Raw genomic sequence first — 20,317 nt, forward strand, 5'->3', positions numbered from 1 at the left:
GAATGGGTCGCCATTTTCCATTGGGCTTCTTCACGACGAAGTATCGGGAATACACTCCTTGACCTCTCTGTGACCAGGTACCAATTCTATAGCCCCTTTTTGTAGCATCAGTACTACCTCCTGCTTTAAAGTTTTCAGGTGGGGTTGAGCTGAAAACACTGGTGGAATGTGCAATTGCTTGCTTTTGAATTGTAAGGAATGGCCGAATTTCACAGTGTCCAATACCCACCGGTCCGAGGTGATCTTTTCCCACTCGTCGACACAGTGAGACACCCTGCCTCCCAGGACGTTCTAAAACTCGTAATTGCTGGTCTTTTGATTGTTTGTCCTTCGACGACGAGGAGTAACCTCCCCTCTTCCTTGAGGCTTGATAGTCTCGACGTCTTCTTGCAGTCCGAGAAGCTCGCCTGTAGCCCTGAAAGGAGTATGACTGTCTATTGAAAGTACAGTCCCTTGATGACGAGAACCGGGAATTTCCTGACGCTCCTCTAAAGGGGCGAAACGAACGAAAACTTCTGCCACTCTGGAGAGCTCCCAGAGAACGTGCCGTGTCAGAATCTTCTTTCATGCCTTTCAAGGCATCATCCACCTTCTCCCCAAAAAGAAGGTCTCCTTCAAAAGGCATATCCAACACTTTATATTGCACTTCAGGTCGAAATTTGGTGCATTTGAGCCATGCCTGTCTCCTCGGAACCACTCTGTTAACCTGCTTAAAGCCTGATTCTGCCAGGTCTACAGCGATATTTATAGAGTGATTAGAGGCCTCTTCCCCCTCTCGGACAAGTAACATCGCAGCCTTTCGATGTTCCAGTATGGGTGCTAAACGATGCCACATCTCTCTGTCATACCTCGCCATAATAGCCAGAGAATTGGCCGCCTTCACCGTTGTTGCACCCACCGACAACACCTTTTTGCCAAAGGCATCTTGTCTCCTGGCCTCGTTCTCCAGAGGAGTTGTGCATTTGTGCTGAGACCTTGCCTTCCTTGGCGCAGCCGCCGATACCACCGAATCTGGAGCCGGTTGACAGGACAAACATTTCGGAGTAGACACATTGTTTGTAGTCCTTTTTGCCATTCATGATCTAAGATGGGGACTGAAAATACCGATTTTCTCCCCTTTCCCATATGGTCGAACAAAAAACAGTCTTTTTTTCTCCTCCTCCTGGGCCAGGCAAATTCGGTACACGCCTTACTCATCATTGCGTAGGAAGAACCAATGTCATCCGGGGGCGACGGTTGGGCTGGGCTTCTTGGCGCTTCCATCTCCGCTTCCGACTCCCAGGTCGGGTCTCTAGAGGGGGATAACGATATATCCGATATGGACTCTCTCTCCAACTCTGATTTCAGCATTTCTCCTTCCTCCCGGCGCGCACATGGAAGGCCTTCACGGACCGGTGCCGCCGTCGACGCCATAGGAGTCGGTCGATGGGAAGGACCTGGTTCGTCGTCGACTGGTCTCGCTGGAGCAGCATCCTGAGGTAACTTTTCATCTAATTTCTTCAACAAGTTTTGTAATGTAGACAGTACTTCCAGGGATAAAACCGTTTGAGGATTAAACAACGGAGTTGTAACCGGGATATTCGCCCCGCTCGAAAGAGTCAGAGCTAACCCCTTGCAACCCAAGTTCCGCGGGCCCTGCCACCTGCTTACGATTGTCATTCACAGAGGATATGGACAGTACTGCCTCCTGTTGCAACAAGGTTTCTGGTAAAACCGGGTCGTACACGTCCAGTCGCCAGCCCTCCTGTGGAGTCTCCGTCGACGAGGTCAATTTCTCCATCATCGTCGCCTGAGACGATCTGCGTCACTGGCAGTGAGGGCGTCGACGATCGCACTCCCGTCGACAACGCTGGTGGATGTACAGAGCCCTGAGGCGTTCCCGCCTTTTTTTAACCTGATTTGTGTTTTGAAGAATCTCGACTCGAGGATGATCTGATGAAAACCTGAGGAGGATCTTGATAGGTCTTTTCTCTCCTCATTTGACGAGGAGGAAGACAACGAGGTTTTCGTTTTCAACAAAGATTCTCTCGTGGAATGTTTTTCCGATGAGCTTTTCACCATCGAACACACTTTCTTCGCCAGAGGTTCAGCCGATACTGAACGGCGGGGGCCCCTAGAGATTTAGTTGTCGAGGCCAAGCTATGGGTGGAGCCTACCTCCGAAGGGGGGTACGCACCCGCTCAGTCGTTCAACCAAGCTACCAACCGCCTATTCCGGTCTTTGAGGGTCTTCTGGGAGAAGCCTTTACAGATGTCACAATTGTCTGCGAATGGTGAGGATGGAGACAATGTATACAGTCCATATGACAATCTCCTTTATACACAAACCCAAGGAGGGGACCTCAAGAATCTCTGGCACCTTGAGGTAGAGACATATTAGCAAGGGTGGTGCCAGGATAGCGAGAGCGACTGAAGGCAGACAGGAGAATATAGAAATCAAATCATTATTTTAATTTTATTTTGATTTGCATAAAAAACATCATTGAGCATTTTAATCAATTTTTTTTTAAAAAAAGAGAGCGTCCTCCTAATCATGCATTCATAACATTCATTCAAACTAATTGAATCTCTAAAACATGTAAATATTTTAAGATATTAAGAGAATTCCAATTTCATTTCCATTATATTATTAATGGTTCCAAACAAAATATCATTGTTAATGACGGTTCATTCCAGACAAAGTATCGACTATTGGTGCCCATAAGTATGGATCTTCTTTACGAAACGGGCTTCCCAGTTGGTAAATAGTTTCGACTTGACAAATTATGTGAGTCTTCATCAGGATTGGATTAATATTAATTAACAAAATTCTAAAAACAAACTAACATACAATTAAAATGTTGTTTAAAATATAGACTGCCGTCAACCTTCTATCAGTTTACCTCGCCGAAAATATGAAACAAACACTGGGGGGCAGAACAAATCTGTCTCTATGCCCGGAGGAAAGATTTCCTTTATCAAGACCTTTACACAGTCAGGGTCTAAGCGTGTTGAATTTTGCTTAATGCAGCAAATTAAAAAAGCGAAACTACAACCTACCATATAAGACTAGTTTCATCTACCCATATACGCCCTAATCTCATTAGGGGCTCAATGGTTCATAGGGAATTGAACAAATTGCTCCAATTCCCTTATCATAAGCACATCTGTGCTATAGTGCCCTCTATATTCTCGCCCCCCGCCCACACTGTCGTGCTTCAGAGCAAATGATTCCTTTAGAGACATACCTGCAAACCCAATTAGGTTTGCCTAATGGCTTGTCTTCCAGTAGCCTCTGTCTATGGTACTTGATCTCTCCAAAGAGACTAATCTTCAATCCACAGACTTATCGTCTAACCAATTAGATCCCATAAGTATCAGTTGAAATGGGTTTCTAAGAAAAATAAAGAAAAGCAAATATCATATATGCACCCACTTTATATTTCAGTTCTTCAAATGATGGCCTCTTATTCAGGAGTCACAACTTGGACTGAAAATGGGGCAACAGGGAAGTCTCACCTGGTGTGAAAAGATTTTTTCACACTGGACCGCTTCCTGTATGTTGAACTGCCGGGCGTGGTATTGTTTACACAACGCAGACGGAAAAGAGGAAAAATCATTCTTCCCAAATGGGAGCGTGAATTCGCTCAGAGCGATCTGCAAATAAACACATCGCATTAGCTTCACTTGCAAGAAGCTGACAAAAGCAAAAACAGAAAAGACTGTCGCACAAGGCTGACCCGCTTACCTTTCGTTCTTCGTCTCGAACAAATTGCCGATGATACGGGCATCTAAGAGGCGTAGACCGAACGGTGTAAGCCACAGTCCCTCTTATTTCAAGGGTCCGTCGTGAACACAAACAACGGACCTATGTAGGAATTCAGCCCGACATGGTAACTCTTCACTACTCTTTAGAGTCCCAAGCTCGAAGGAGGACTCAGAAGGCGTCCAATGGTGGAAAACATTTTTTAATAAATAGTAACATTATGGCAAATCCTTGGGTCGAAGAATCTATCTGGCCAACTGGCAACAGAAACGAGCTGACAAAAGCAAAAAACAGCTCGGAAAAATATTTGCATTAACACTGCTAGGGGTTAGAAGGCGGAGTCAAATAGAGACTCCAAACAGAAGACATGGAGCCTCATATAGATGTATGATGGCTCCCCCTAGGTCAAGCCCCTGAGTCAGGGCGAGGAATAAAATACCCCATGAAACAAGAACACTACTGCTCAGGACTACGGGGGCCTGGAGAGTAGAACATAGGGGAATTGACGCCCCATTTGATCAAGAAATGAAATGGAACAATCAATGGTAGTCCATAAAGTTCCAGGGGACATGAGCAGTCAATTCCATTCCTCCTGTTGGTTCAGGCCCCTGTTTAGACTGTTAGTGTGGTATATCCACCACTGTTCCTTCTGAGATGGACGTGCAGCGGCATTGGCCGTGTCTGTACCAAAAACTTTTTCCACAGCCCACCACTTTAAGTCCTCTGGCCTATGATTCAATTCCACGGGGAATATTCTAAGCATGTGAATCCATGAAAGATCCAATGCTGGAGAAGTGGTGTTAAGGATCGCCGTAGTGTTCGGGACCACCAAGCTTTACGGTGAAGCATGGGCAGAAAGGAACATGGAGTCTGAGGGTGCCGGCCAGGCCTGTGCTTTTTCGCTAGGTTGCGGTCCCCAGTGAGACCTGAAGCCAGTTTGGCTCACAGTTATAGCAGAGGCCCCTCTACTGCATGACTGAAAAGCAAAAAAGTGTCTCCTTCTTGGGACCCTCATTCAGGGTGTCAATCAGTTTGTACTGCACCTTCAGATGTGAAGGGGCAGATAACCCCAAGTTGTTTACCACCTTTGCCATCATGGGCTGGAAAGCAGCCCCTGGATTTCGCAGGGTGGCAGCAGGTAGCATCTCAACTCAGAGGAGGTGTCTAGGCCACTTGACTCCTGCAAGTCAGCCACGAGCTCCACCAAGTCACCCAGTTCCCCATAAAACTCAGTCTCTTACTTAACTAGGTTGAAAGGGTTCCAGCCCAAAAGGCTTGGCTGAAGCAGACTGGATCCGAGTCTTCAGTACGACATTCAGCACTGAGTGACCTCGAATGGGCCAATTTGTCACCTTTCTCCTTTTGGAGCAAGGTAAACAGCTTCACCTCCTGTTAGTGAAGCACCTTGAGGGGCATTGACTGACACTGGAATCCAGCGTGTTGTGCCCCTCACTGAGGTAGTAAAGAGATCCTGTGGGGATTCGAAATAGAAATTTGTCATCCACAGTCGACAGCAGATTTTAAACTAGAAGACTTTGATTTAAAGACAAAGCAGTGTTCCTGAACTGAACAATTATTGATTGATATTGATATTTTATTTTTATCGCGCTCGTACACAAGTGTTTGAGCACGATCAGAGCAAACAGAAAAAAGAACAGGGGGCCCGGGACCTCCATATATACTGGCCCTATGTCACATCAGACGCGGGCACGTAGGGGCATTGGGCGGAGCAAATGCAAAGCCACGCTGAACCCCCTGGGGGGAAACAAGTTTCCAAAAATCCACTGAACTGGGAGATAGATATCAAAGTTGAGGAAACTGAAAGAGGAATCCAGTCGATATAATTTTTTGTCCAAAATATGTTTCATCAAAAAATTAAAATAAAGATTCACAATATATAAATCAATGACTTTACCATGGCATACAGTTTCTTCGTTCATCACATAACTACAAGGAGCATAAAAATGGTTCAGAAGACCCAACCTGGTTATCTTGGATCCTCAATGCCCACCTGAGGCCCTGTGCCCATTATCGAGCACTGTCCCATATATATGCAAACAATATAACGATGATCGCTTTGGGAGAAAGTCACTGGTTCAACTATAATACATTTACTCAAAAGCAGCCTTGTTTAGCCTCAACCCCTCGCCCTATTCCACCTCACCAGTCTGCAAAGCTATGGTACTGGGGCTTAAACTTGGACTCACTGTGGTTTCTCTAACAGGATAACACAATAAACAGAAAAGCCCAAGTTAAACATCAATTCCTCAAAACAAACCTTGTCTACTGCTGGATTTCAGAATCAAAGCATTCTTGGTAAAAGCCCTAGTTGCTTCATAAACACAGCTAAAACATTCTATACACAGGACTTCCACAGAAAGCACTGAATCAACAACAATCGGTTTAAAACAAAACTACAAGACAAGCCCTGTTCTAAAAAATAACTATTATATTAACTTTGAACAAACAACTTCCTTCAAAATGCTTTCCAAAACACAGAGCCTGCCGACAGTAAATGCTTCGGAAACTGCTCTCAACAGTATTCCCCTTTCAGAAACCTAAGAAGGTCAAACTAAATTATGATCTTAAAAAAAATAGATAAAAACACCATGTTCATCGCCACGATGCCCGAGGGCAGTTGAGCGCTTTACAAATACAAATGAATAAATAAAAATAAATGTTGGTAAGACACTGGGTGTGAGAGGCTGAAAACTGTAGAACACCCAGACATGGGATCTCTACAGTGCTAGCTGAAGTTTACGAAGGTCGAGAATTCTTCCTTGTTTTGGTAAGCCTCATCAGACTAACCAATACAGATCAAGGAATTTTCTCAATATGAGCATGGCACGCTAGAGAATCATGACTCACCAAGAACTAGGAAGCTTAAGATAAGCACATAGGCACCTGAAATGTGACAATGTTTTAGCTGTGAAAGTTCCAACCCCAGAGTATATTCCTAATCATTGCCTTTTTCCTCCTCCCCAACCCCATTTTTCATTATTGTTCAGAAGGGCAGAGTGGATTAAATGTATTGGTTCAGCTGAAACATCATGCAGTACCTTTTCTCCTATTTCAGTTCGGTCACCAGATGGGAGAATCTCAAGATCAGGAATAAGTGCAGAGGCCTCAATCACACGCTTATACAGGCCTTCATTAACCTCACGTCCAAAAATAATGTTGTCTTTCAGGGAGGCATTCAATATCCAGGCTTGTTGAGGAACAAAAGCGACTGAGCCCTTTCAAACAGAAGCAAAATAATTAAATCAACAAATAAATATTTATTAACTTCCTTTTCATTTACAGGCTAAGAGAAATTCTTGTCAGTTAAATTCTGTGACCATTATATCATCAAATTAAATAAGTAGATTTCCATTTGGGGAACTTTGAGAAGACTTTCCTTGAATAATTTCAGTGTGGCTATTCTTAATTAGATGTATATCCAGGTTTTCGTTTTTTTAATGAAAAAATATATTAATTTGCAAATATAAATTACCTTGACAGCAACAAAACCATCAATTTTCTCCATTTCCCCAAGGAGTGCAGATAACAAGGAAGACTTTCCGCAACCAACTTGGCCAACAACAGCAATCAACGAACCTTCAGGAATTGTTACATTAATTCTGAAAGGACAGTTAGAATACCGTTCAGTTTTGCTAAATAACACAATATGGAACAAAAGTAGTATGCAATCCCATGTACACAATTATAAAGTAGCAATGAACTGAATGGTGAGCACATTTTGCAATTCTGTACCTAAATCACTGGCTGTACATGAAGCATTTGACAATAAAGTAAATAAACATCAGTCATGTACAATACAACAAAATATACAATAAGTACAAATGAAAAAACAGACAAATGGCAAACTGAGCGAATCAGTTTACCAGTTGCCAGGTTAATAAAATAAACCTTACAAAAAAGATTAAACAGTATTTCAGTTTGAGGAGTTCAGATACAGATCAACAGACATAGTTGTACATCTCAGTGCTAGGATTAGAAGATATTAGTCCAGAATGGGAGCCTATATTTTTGTTTTAATACATCATACAAACTCCCATACTTACAGCTGAATTTTAAGTGTTTGAAATACTTAGTAGGTCCTTAATCTGGTCGTTCACAGAGCACAAGAACTTAAATTGTCACTCAAATTCTCTTATGGTTATTTATGTTTCATAACACATGGGTGATAGAATAAATCCGGATGTTGCCATTTTTGGTTGAAAACTGAATATATTATAGGGCAGTTGAATAATTGTTACATAAATGAACCCCCACGTCTACACCCATTTTCAAATAACGTTTTCCTACATCTGGTTCCCCTTCACCATTTATTAAGAATGTCATCCAGTAATCTCTGCAGACTATGTCGATTCATGGCACATGTTTTCCACAACAGGAGAATATGTCAGACTATAATAGTAAAGTGCAACGCTAATTTTCAATGGCACCGATGATCGTCACGTAAGAAAGTTGGTGATTTTGCTTGGGTCGTGGGTTCTAAAATACAGTTCTAGAGCCCTAAGTCATCACATCATAATGCCATAAGGTTTGTAAGCAAATTCAAAAACTGGGTAGACCTGAAAGAACACACCGCCAAGTACTGCGAACAAAAGCTATAGGAGGAAACAGTGAAACACACACCAGCAGGTTGGCTGACTGTCAGATGTACAATGTACACTTCAGCTGGCTTCTATATTGCTCATTTAGAAATCTCTCATCGGGGGAGGGGGGAGGATCAAGGTCATCAGAAAATTCTCAAAGGAAGGTGTCTTACTCGTGTGCAGAATGACCATTCTTGCTAATGACAATGGAACGGTTTCCATAAAAATAAAAATAAAAACACTACTAAAGTGGATCTCTTGTTCATTTTCAAAAGCAAGCAAGGCTCCTAAATTATTCCTTTTCTTATTCTGTCGCCAGAGAATTGCATTGCACAGTTAAATATATGTAGTCTGCTGCCAGAAAGTTTCAATGCATAGCTAGACTAACGTATTTTGCCACCTGAGACAATCTTTTTACATATAGACTAATTGTTTTTGCAGCGAGAGCATTACAGTTCATAGCTAGATTAATTTATTTCTACTGTCAGAGAACATTACATGGCCAATTTAATTTATTTAGCTGTCAGAAAATGTCTTTGCATAGCTATATTTAATCCACTTCTACAGAGTTTAATTGCAAAGCCAACTTAACCGTTGCTTTGCTGCCAGAGACGGACTGCATAGCAAGATTAGTTTATGCTGCCAAAGACCCTCATTGCAAATCTATATAAAGTTACTTGCCAGAGAATTTCATTACATAGTTAGATTAATTCTTAAATTGTCACCAGAGAACTGCATTATGTAGCTCAATTTATTTTTCTGCCATATAATTTCATTGCATAATTAGAGCATTTGTGCTGCCAGAGAACCTCACTTCAGAGATAGTTACATTTATATTACTGCTCGAGGACTTCACTGCACAACCATATGAAATTCTACTGCTGCCAGAGATCACTGCATAGCCAGATTAATATATTTTGCTATAGAAAATCTTCTTTGACCCAAGTCTGAGATCTAGTTGAAGATGCTTAAATTGGCTATTTTTACAGACTCATTCTGCCACTGGTCCGATCATCATCTTGTGGCATAGCTAGATAAAGTCAATGCTGCTTCAATAGATGGACTCACCTGCTGCTGAGATGCATTGTTAGGGAGAATTCTCTGTTTAGGCTGAATTTCCTAACCTAGTGAGTCCCCCAGCAGCTTTGCTGGATTTTTGGGGTTTAATTTTGTCTCCTGCCAAGAGAGAGACTTTTACCCTCACTCTTGGACATGATTTGAGTGTGTTCCTTTGACTCTAGATGTGTTTAATGGGCTATGGGGTATTTTACTCCGTAGGGCTTCATGTGTTTTTGTGATGTGTGTTACACAGCACGCTCAGTGCAGTAACACAGGGGTGTCATAGTGACCCCCCAGTATAGACTGCTTACCCTGGGACTAACTACTGTCACCCAGGGCATGTAAAGCCACCATTGACTTTACTAGTCTTGAATTCTGAACAGAACCAGTACAAACCATCATATTGTGGACGTACTGGCTGGGGCAGTTCGATTGCCCCGGGGTCTGTTAGTCGAGGGGGCACATCTCCGTCCCCCCTGATAGAGTTTTGGCTGGTGGCAGTGGATACTACTTTTTATATTCAAACACGAATATTTCTCTATGGGATTTTCCCATTGTTCGAAAGCTACTATCTTTATTTATTTAATTACGATAGCCTCGCACATACCGCCGGTTAATTTAATTATTATTAATTCTCCGGTTGGTATTTTTTGCCAAAACTCTGTTCTAAAATGGCGTTTGTGTTCTCTTCTGTGACTCCAACCTAAGTCGAGCCCTTTGTTCCACTTTTTGGCAGGCTTCTCCACAGAAGCCCTCCAAAGTGGTGCCACTATGTCTGGGGTACTTAGGAGGGGTGGAGGGGGATGTAGGCACCCTGGACTGAGTTGCCTAGGCAACTCAAGTCGCACTCCGTCCTGATTGGCCCAAGTGGTGAGCCGGCCAGCTCACCACTTAGCATGTTTGAGTGACAGCTAGGCTGAGTGAATGGGGGTTTCTGCATAAAAGCAGGGCTTTGGGGACTGGAACTTCAGAAGTCGCCACAGGACCTAAGAATCCGACGAGGGAGAAGCTGAGCGGACCTGCCACGACGACACCACCGGTGGAGCCCTGCTGGACCGTCTCACCACTATTCCCAACGACAGAGGAGGTCTCCCGCCGGAGTGTCTTCTTCCTTTGACTGGTGGGAATAACCAGTTTCACCGTCTTTTCGCCTTTCCGACGCATCTCGTGGCCGCCTTGCCTGTGTCAAGCACCCCGGCAACCGGAATACCACGTTTTACCATGACCGCGAAATAAAGGGTAATACCGTTAACCAGAAAACTCTGCGGCTGGTTTCTTCCCTGGCAGTGCAACGACCTTCATCTTTCTTCCACGTCGAGATCCTCTCTTCCCATGGACGACGCCGAGACTTGCACCCGCTGCCAGGAACAACTGCCACCGCTGGAGGATCCTTCCCACTTAAGGTACCGTGTTCCGCCTGGCTTCCCTTGCCACCGACTGTACGGGGTAGATTTAGCCCCCGGCTTTCGAACCTGAGTTAGCCTGGAACACCCTGGCTAAACTTTTCTGAGCCTCTCTAAACTCTTTTTCGAACTCTCTGCAAGACTTTCAAAGCCTAGTGTAACTGTGTGATCTTGGGCGCATTTGTGCTCTGCTCTCTCTAAGAGTGGGCCCAGCCTATGGACTTTGGCTCACAAATGACTTTTGCTGTTCTGCCTTGCTAAAAGTGTTCCTAAATCTTAGAGTGGTGTATTTTTCCATATTCTGTCTTTTTCCCTCCCTTCGTCATGAACTTATTGGAGTGCCATCTATAGTTAAGCGCTCACCTCTGTCTGGAAATCAGTGGTGTTAACTAAGACTTATCTGATAAGGAATAAGGGTTGTATATATTATAATAGTAACTGGGTTTAGAGTGTTTTACAATAAGAGTGCTGGAGTGTTTCAAACTTTGTTTTTAAATAAATAATTATATACTTTGATACCAACGCTCTGGTCAGTGTTTGCTTGCATTATTGTATCTGAGTGCCTATTGTGTATACTTTGCATACTGCCTAACTCTTCTTGAGGGAAGTATGACTGCTCAGCCACAGCTACCAGGTACATCTGGGTGGTACAGACTGCTACCAAGTGGGTTTACTGCTAACACCTGTAGTCCTAAATCTTTTGCAGTGTTCCCAAAGGGAACTGCACAGGTTTCTGCCTAACACGCATTAATTGTGTTGCACAATCAAACATACTTGTGATCGTGACCAGAGCAGTTACATAGCCAGATCCCAGCAAAACCAGGCTCAGTTGCGTTGTTAGTCACTCAAATCTAATTACGACATGGGCCGATTGAATCACTCAACTAAACCGATGTGACTGCTGTATAATGGGTTGGTTTATGCAGAGCTAGGCCCATCGCTTACCTAACCTAAATTATCTGCTGCATAGCCAGACCAATCTACATGTTACCAACAGAACTACCCTCATAGTTGCCAGAAACAAAGCCCAGGAAACTTCATAATCAGTTTCCTCACAGAGGATGTAAGCCATTGAGGATGCCTTTATCAGACCCAGAAAATCAAGCTATGCGAGACATCGGAGATGCAGATCCATCCCCTCCCAAGTCTCCCATAAGACCCATGACTGTCTTCTTCACTACATAAGCCCTCAAACAATTCCCAGCACAATGTGGACAATCCGATGGCATGTGCCCCAGGAACCGGTCTGGGACTCTTCTCATGCGGCCAGAGCAAGGCAGGCACTATCTGATCTCGACCCTTGGGGTGGTGTACTGCGGGAGGATCACATTGAGGAGGTTTGGGGGGAACCCAGGCCAGGAAGACTGGGAGGAACCCCTTTTTTACTTTCCCTGTAACCCTGCCCTTCTGTTGTCGTTTTGCCAACTAAAAGAAGTGGAAAAACCGGATTTCCTTAAAACAGACTACATGTGCCTGAATCCCCCAGATAATTTTACAAGGAAGAGGTAAAGGACAGGCAAGTAGGCCTAACAACCTTTGCCAGGGCCAGGTAATTAACATTAAGGGCCTCTATCTGAAGCCAATTGACCCACTTTAGAGGCATGAAAGGCTGCAGCAGGAAGGAGCAGCAGAAAGAAGCTGGAGCAGAAGCTAGAAATGTGGCAGTAGTAGCAGAAGAAGCAGAGCACAAGGCTAGCAGTTCACAAGGAAGTGTGAACACTTAAGGGGCGCCGGAACAGGAGAAGAGCAGATTTCACCTGCAGGTTCCGAGTTGGTCCTGTGCTCACAAACCCTGCATTTGAAGAGACTGGGAGAAGTTAACAGTCTTTCCAGGTGTGCCTAATTGCTTTGACTGCAGAGCTGAAGCCGTGCAACTACCCGAGGCCTGCAGGCAGAAGCAGGCCTGGGGAAGCAGAAGAGGAGACTGAGGTCGAGACTTGATCGAAGACACCTGCATGGCAGAGGGGTGTGGGTCCCAAGAGTGCCTGAAGCAGTAGAAGCAGAAAGAAAATCAGGAAGTGTAAGCAGCCCACAACCGTTTTGACTTTCGAGCTGGTGAGTGAAGCTCTGTACTCTAAATCACACAAAACGCCATGCTGGAAACTGTACCCAGCTAAATTAACAAGTGGGAGCGAGTAAAAGTTGTTTGTTGATGTGGGAAGTCTTTATAACAAATGAATTGTATCATAGGCGTGTGGAGCACAAGTTCAAGTGCTCACGTACAAGAAAAGCCTTTTTATTTCCATTTTTGAACTTAAAACATTACCGGAGTGGTCATGTGTCTCCCATTAAGCGGGAGAACACCAACGGTAATCAAAAGAGAGGCAGCACTCAACTTTCCCAAACTGTTACAAGAAATGCTTACAAAGAAAGGTTGCATGTAAGCAATTGTGATTCCTGATTCACTTTGAAGCAGAACTCTATATAAATAAAAAGGAACGCAAGTCTTAAGCTGAAATTCATCATCAGAGTGGTCGTGTGTACCTAATTTTGTTTCTCTAGTGAAACACGATTCTTGTAACATTCAGAACAAAATACTTTGCAGTTGAATAAGTTGCCGAAGGCACGAGACGAACAAGCACTACCCAAAGCCAGTAGACTGAGCCTTTCTAAGGTGAAACCAGCCCTATTAAGACCTAAACACAGATGTTTTGAAGTTGTTGAAGTGGTTATATATCCAGAGGCATCTGATACAAGGTTGACAATGTTATCCAAAGAAGTCTGGCAATCCAGTTTGGGGTAACTACTGGAAACAAGGAGGAGTGCATAAAGCTGGGGAAGGGAGCTGGGTGCTTGTTAATAGAACTGATCAACAATCTGTGAAGCTGAGACTGTTGAAGCTGAGAGAGAAGCAGTCTAGAAGCCAGTCTATAAGCCAAGACAGATTCTAGTGGTAGCTGTAAGAGACATAAGAGGCAAAGAGGCTGCCCTTTCTTATAGCAGAGGAATGAAGATTGCCTTGTCTAAGTCTAGAGGTCAAAGAGTCTCGTCTAAGTTGCCTGACAATTTCCTAAAGGTTCAAGTTGCAGCAGAATCAATAAAACTGTGGTTGTCTATAATATTGTCAGAACACTTTATATTAAAGGCAGTTGAAATAGAAGTAGACTATGAAGTAAAGAAGCCTGCTTCCACAGTACCATTCACAGAAGGGAGTTGAGGAGAAAGCTTAGAAGAAGCATCCTGACAAGTTATATCCAAGACGCTGCAGATGTTACAAAAAGGACAGTCGCTTTTGTTTTGAACTTTGTCAACTCTATCCTGAAAAGAGGTTATCCAGGATTACCATTGGTGCAGTTTTCTTCGTGGAGATTGGAAGGGGAACTTTTCAACAAACGCAGAAGAAATTGTTACCAGTGGACTTTTGTTTGGATGAACTTTTGTTTCTTTGGAACTATTCAAGAACTGATTTAAACCTTTACTTTTCTTTGGAAGAAATTGACTTTGGACATTCGTGGTGGAATGAGATCTACCCAGAACAAGTCATCCAAGATACTGGTTATTTGGTAATATTGAATTTATGTGGTTTATGTTTTACTTTGACTGTTTTGTTTAGTGTGAGAGCCAGTTGCGTGTATGCTAGGAGATTTTCCTGTAGATTCTAGACTAGGTAGGGAATTCCCTGGTAGGCTAGGCTTAGTTAGGTTGTCTTTGCATTTTCTGTTTAAAATAAAATGTCAAATACTGAGAAAACTACAAGCAGTTATCTACCTCGCATTAAGGACCCCTCACAACAGGTATAATCTAACCATCTCTGACCAGCAATTAAGTTCAGAAACACCATCTAACTACCCCACTTAACACCTAGAAAGCCCCTGGATGACAGCAAGAGCTACACCATCACCAGAGCAGACTTTCAAAAGCACATCACAGAGGATCAATATTTTATCACAACTTAACATCACTTAACAACATCCTTCAGTCACGCATCATTGGAACTAGGAAGACCCTGCCAAAAACCTAATGAGCCTATTTGAGGATTAAAGCACAACCGAAGAATTCTTTGACATTGGCAATGCAAACAAAATAATTATTAGTCCATCTAAGATAGTAAATAACATGTGAACATCTGGCCGTAGATAGCTTCTCATCAGCGCCTGCTCTATTACCAAACAATCGTTAGGCATCTAGGATCTTTTTAGCAGAGATAATATAAACCTACCCTAACACAGAAACCGACTCTTGGATGATCACTCCCCAGTCATACAATAAACCATTCCTGCAGGGTACAAATTAAGTTTGCCAATAGGACAGAGAGAAGAGGCAGTGGAATTCCACTCATAACTAATTCAATCTCTGAACATCTCCAAGCTATCACATCGTGGACTGCAAATATTTGTTTAGTCTGCTCGAGCTCACATGTTTACACTAATCTTCCTCCACATATGCAGCCCTCTGTCCTACTACCCTTCACTCAAATACAACCTGGCAGAAGCGGTTACTAACCTCTCCAAAGACCACCAATATCTTACAATAATGGCAGTCTTCAACAACTGGCACAAGAAGGAAGACAACATGGCTAAAATGTTCTTCTCTCCACGCACCTCATCAGAAACAATTGGTTGAGGGACCAACCAATGAGGCAAGAAACACCTTGGATGGAGTCTTCGATAATGAGAGCATCATTACAGTTTCTGCCCCAGTACTGCCTCTCTATCCCAGACACCATTTTCATCAAGAACAAAAACTAGCAAAACCCTCTAAAGAACACCAAATGTTAACCAGACTGCAGAAAAACTCCCTCCTGAAAAAAACATACCAATTCCCAAATTTAAACCGAAATGACCACAAAACTACCTAGTCAACGACATTTACAACCGGATAATCCTCACCCTGGATATCATAGCTAAGAAAACCAAACAAAAAACATTCAAAACTTTATAAAAGAAACAAGCCTGCAAATGGTAACCCAGAAGCTAGAGAAAATGTGGATGAGCAACCTATTAAACAGACAAGCGTGACACTAAAAAGCATAAATCAAAGCAAATAAAGCCCACTGCCTATATCTTAACTCTGTGCAATGCAGCCAGGAGGAAGTCTTTATAATCATCCATGGATACAAGAACCTCACAGCATGCAACATGACACTTGTGCCCAGCAAGAACTCAGATTTAATTGAATCCCATGGCAATAACAGAATTCAACAATTCCAGCCACCCAAGAGCTCCCCACAAAAGGCCCATGCCCTCCCAACAACAAAAATGATTACCAAACAGCCAGGCTTGGCACCCACTTAATGACATAACACAGCAATTTAGCAATTGTTAAATCCCTCCTGAAAAATCCAATGGCTGCCCCAAGCAACCCATCAAATCTAGCCCCTTTTTTTCAAACATATCCAACATAGACAAAACCCTCAATAAAATGCATATACCAGCACCTCGGGTAACACAAGAGGAACAACCTGCTCCACTAATACCCAAATGGATTCAGGCCAATGAGAGAATCCACACACTGCTCCATTTGGGACATGCTAAATAACAGACCAAGACGAGTGAGGTCATCCAACTGGACAACTCGGGGTTGTGGCCAAAATGGCGGTGCGGGAGCATCTCCACTTAGCTCCATGTGCACTGGCCTGGGAGTGCTGGTCTCTGTGGGCTCTCCCATCACCTAGAATCTGCAAACAGGACTTGGAACAGCCAGGGATGAGACCTCTGGTGGAGAGAGCAAAAGCATGTTGAACACACCAGAGTGATGTGGTGAGCGTCTCGGAGGTATGCAGAGCGTGGCATCCCAAGCCAGAGCCGTGAGCGAGGTGAGACACATTGAGCAGCAAGTAGGGGAGAGTGTGGGAGCACCTCCTCCCCCACAGACCTACCCTCGGGACGATTACTGGACCAGCAGCATGGAGAGACAGACCTAGAGGAGGTTGTTCCCATGGATCAGTTCAGACACCAGAGGTCATTTCTGATATGGGCAGGGCCACATATCCTGCACATACACAACAAGGACTGAACGGGAGTGGTCATATTTTATGAGGGCCCAACTGCTTAACCCCCTCAAGACCAGTACATAGGAAAAGCGCTGCACGAAACTGCAACTATGGAAGCACCAAGACCCCTCTGATGATAATAATAATAATATACCACACCACAAAGAGAACAGGCTGCAGTTTGTCTCCCACAAATCATTATTTTCTTGTGTGACTGGTGTGTATTAATTACCTCCAGCATTGTGTATTTATAATCCGGGCAGAAGAAATGGTGAAATGGCATCTGGGAAGACTAGAAAAAAAAGATAACCGGGCCAATGTGATTTCTTCATGTCATGCAAGAGGCCACCAAGTCAGGAAGGGCACGACTGAATTCTGCACCCCGGGATCAATTGCAATGGCAGCCCTTGGGCGCATAGAGAAATCTGAATCACAGCTGAAAAATACATTTGACAAAATAAATGGCCGAACAGGAAACTAAAACCTCCACCATTGAACACAGAACCTCAGAACTAGACCAGAAATGCTCCCAAATGACCCCAATGGTGGAATGGATAGGAAAGGAGATGGAGGCTGTTATCAAGGGAACAGAATTTAGGAAACCATATGAAAATGTGGAAAACACAGTGTGAGCTAGCAGGTCAGAGTCCTAGGCCTCCTGTCTGGTGACTGGGTGGGGGGCGGCCAAATTACCTGTCTCTCTACCTGCCGGACCTATTAGAGGTAGAAAAATACCCCATATATAGAGGAATTCTATAGGATTAAGATGTGTCCTTCAAAGCCATCAGAATCCAAGCTCGGATAAACACTCAGTCAAGCTGTCAAAAGTTAGGGATAAAGAGAATCTTGAAAGCACCTGTGGCGAAGGACAATGTGGTACATCAGTAGCACAAGCGTCATCTTTACGGATCTGGTGCCTGTGGCAGAAAAGAGGAACAAAACTCAATGTCCTAAAATAAAAAAGCCTTTCTGGCCAACGGCTTGAAAGCAGGGCTGCTCAGAAGGGCCAAGCTAAAGACTGGATGGAAAAAAAGTGTACATATGGTGGCACACTGAAAGAGCCCAAGACATGTTAATGTTGATCCCTGAGAATTCTGCAGCTGTTAAAGATAAGGGATGAGGGAACTCGAGACCCAGCGATATTTTCTTTAAGTTGGTTATATTTGAAATTGACAGTTCTAATCCCATGGTTTAAAGAGTATTTCATTCCTTCAGTATAGGGGTATAGGCTTGCAGGAGTACTACTGGGGGAGGGAGAAGTGGTGCAAAGATACTGGGTGTCATCATACAGTTTGGGGGCTATCATAGAAGGGCAGATATGGTTTGCTTTACTCTAGCACATGGGCCGGGATTGGTTGATGGGATACAGTTTTTATGAACCGCTGGAACAGTAAGTGATCATTATGCATAGTAACAGAGGGATCCTGTCAGCACAACTATGGGTTTGAGGTTCCTGCAGGCCATAGGAAGAATCGTAAAGGGTTTTGGAAGTGTGATGGACACCATCTACTCTGTCAGGGTAGATTTGGAGGTAAAGGGGTGAGATGTAGCTTTGGAGGCAGAAACAGGATCATGTTTGGCCGTATATTTGCTATAAACCATAATGAAAAACATCACTGCTCTGTTAATACATGATCAGTGCTGTAACACCTCCCAACCGCCCCCCCCCAAACCCCCCACCCCCAACACCAGAGCCATTCTAATGGCTGGCTTAATGGGATATTGCCCACTCCCTTAACCTACTGGGAAGAATGTGGGCGTCAAAATGGATGGGGACATTACACTAGCACAACAGGTTAAAGCAATCATAAGGGGAATTTTCTTCCAACTCCCAATTTTATTCCCCATAATTTCTACCCGACCTTTACACGCAAGACCATATGATATGATAGGTTATTTATAACACGCTAAATACCCAGAGGTTTCTAAGTGCAGACTTGGGGATCGAACCTGTGTTGCTCCATGTCGTCTTGCTTCCAAGGCGAGCACGTTACCGCTGAGCTATCCTCCCGAGATGCAGTATCCCTCCAAGTATCCCTGGCAGGAAAGTACACAAGGCAGATTCTAAACAGAATACGATAAATATAAGAGACTATCAATTTTTTAAGTGTACACAATGCACACAGAGAAGCCCTGGCAGGAGAATATACCAGGAAGATGAAAATTGCAAGTGTGTTCATATAAGAAAGCCCTGGCGAGAAAGCACACCAGGCAAGTTGGACAGTCTGAAAAATACATCAAAGAAGTCCTGATAAGAACACATCAAGACTACAAAAAGGCTTTCATGAAGTATAGTAAAGAGGAGAAAAAGCCTGGCAGGAGAGTACAACAGGCATCCTACCAAGACACATAACACAGCCAAGTTGTTTTGTATACCAGTTGTGTTGTTGATCAAGAGAAACTTAAAGAACTGATATTCTTGAAGGTATAAACCAGAGTGAAGAGAAATCCAGGGGGAAGGGAACCAGCCCTATGGAATAAAGAACTCTATCCTTCACGAACTTCGTGTTGGAGTTACACATTTCTTTTTTGAACATTTGCACACTACTTAAAGCCACAGATAATTTTCCTTTTCACCTTAGAGTTGATTTTTAGAATGTGAGGACCAGAATAGTACTTTGGACACAGGACGTATTGCTTTAGACATCTTGACACTGGACAGACCCTTAGTTTTTGTTTTAGGAAGGGAAACACTTCTTAGAATATGGACAGGCATTAATCAACTCCCTTTTATTTTAATGAAAGTCTGTGGTCAAAACCATAAGTCTCTGTGTCCGTGTATCATTCCTTGTTCCTCACAATAACGAGGGAGGTGTCTGGGGTATGTTGTGTGTGTTTTGTCATGTGTGAATGTTGGTAGGTTTGTGTGATTGTGGGAAGGAGGAGTAAGGGAAGAGAAAGGGACAGAGCAAAAGAGAACGAGACAGGGTGTGGGCCGTGAGTGTCCCCCACCGAACACAGGTTAAGTAGTGGGGAGAGGAGGGTTTTGCAGACTACAGAGGTTGAGGGTATGGACCCTGCATAGGAGATTAGTGGAGAGGAGGCGCAATGGGAAAGGTTCCCCCACAGCGCTGTGATCGGTGCCAGTGAACCGACATTTGATCAAATAGGCCTGCAGGGAAACAATGTACAACCCACTACTCTGCTATTGCAGGTGGCCTAATCAATCAGAAGGAAATTCTTGCACTACATACCATCGAGAATACTACCATCAATCAACAAATCACTAGTTAACTATGTCACGCTTGGGAACGTGGCCAAGAACAGAGCTGTGAGGATGTGAGGGCTCGGTGCTCCGTCCATACCACCAATATACTGCTTCAAGCACTCAAAGCAGGGCACAATGAGTTGTTCGATACAGTGAACGAGGGCAGCGTTTGCCTAAAAAGCTTTGGTGCTAGGGCAGCAGACATTCATGGAGTGCATCCTGGCGGGTGCCATCTTGGATTGAGGTGTGGCTCCTAACCACAGTGGCCTAGGCATGAATCATGGAGGGGACCACCACTCTTGTTCCTTGAGGGGATCTGTAACAGGTGATATGGCGATCGATACCTGCGCCTCTGCCAGGGACCGTGCAC

The 20,317-nt window shown here is 43.8% G+C and overlaps 1 protein-coding gene across 2 annotated transcripts in view; it reads right to left on the minus strand.

The window, feature by feature from the left end:
• The window catches only part of ABCC1 (ATP binding cassette subfamily C member 1 (ABCC1 blood group)), a 2,255,476-nt gene that overhangs the window by 1,328,877 nt on the left and 906,282 nt on the right, over positions 1–20,317 (minus strand). For both annotated transcript variants that reach the window (XM_069647115.1, XM_069647114.1), the window contains exons 16-17: positions 7,238–7,364; positions 6,804–6,980 (exon numbers count right to left, since the gene is read on the minus strand). In XM_069647115.1, the coding sequence (XP_069503216.1) occupies positions 6,804–6,980; positions 7,238–7,364 (304 nt within the window). The remainder of the gene's footprint in view (positions 1–6,803; positions 6,981–7,237; positions 7,365–20,317) is intronic.

Source organism: Ambystoma mexicanum, chromosome 2q (assembly GCF_040938575.1).
Source record: "Ambystoma mexicanum isolate Mex_15411 chromosome 2q, UKY_AmexF1_1, whole genome shotgun sequence".
NCBI lineage: Eukaryota > Metazoa > Chordata > Amphibia > Caudata > Ambystomatidae > Ambystoma > Ambystoma mexicanum.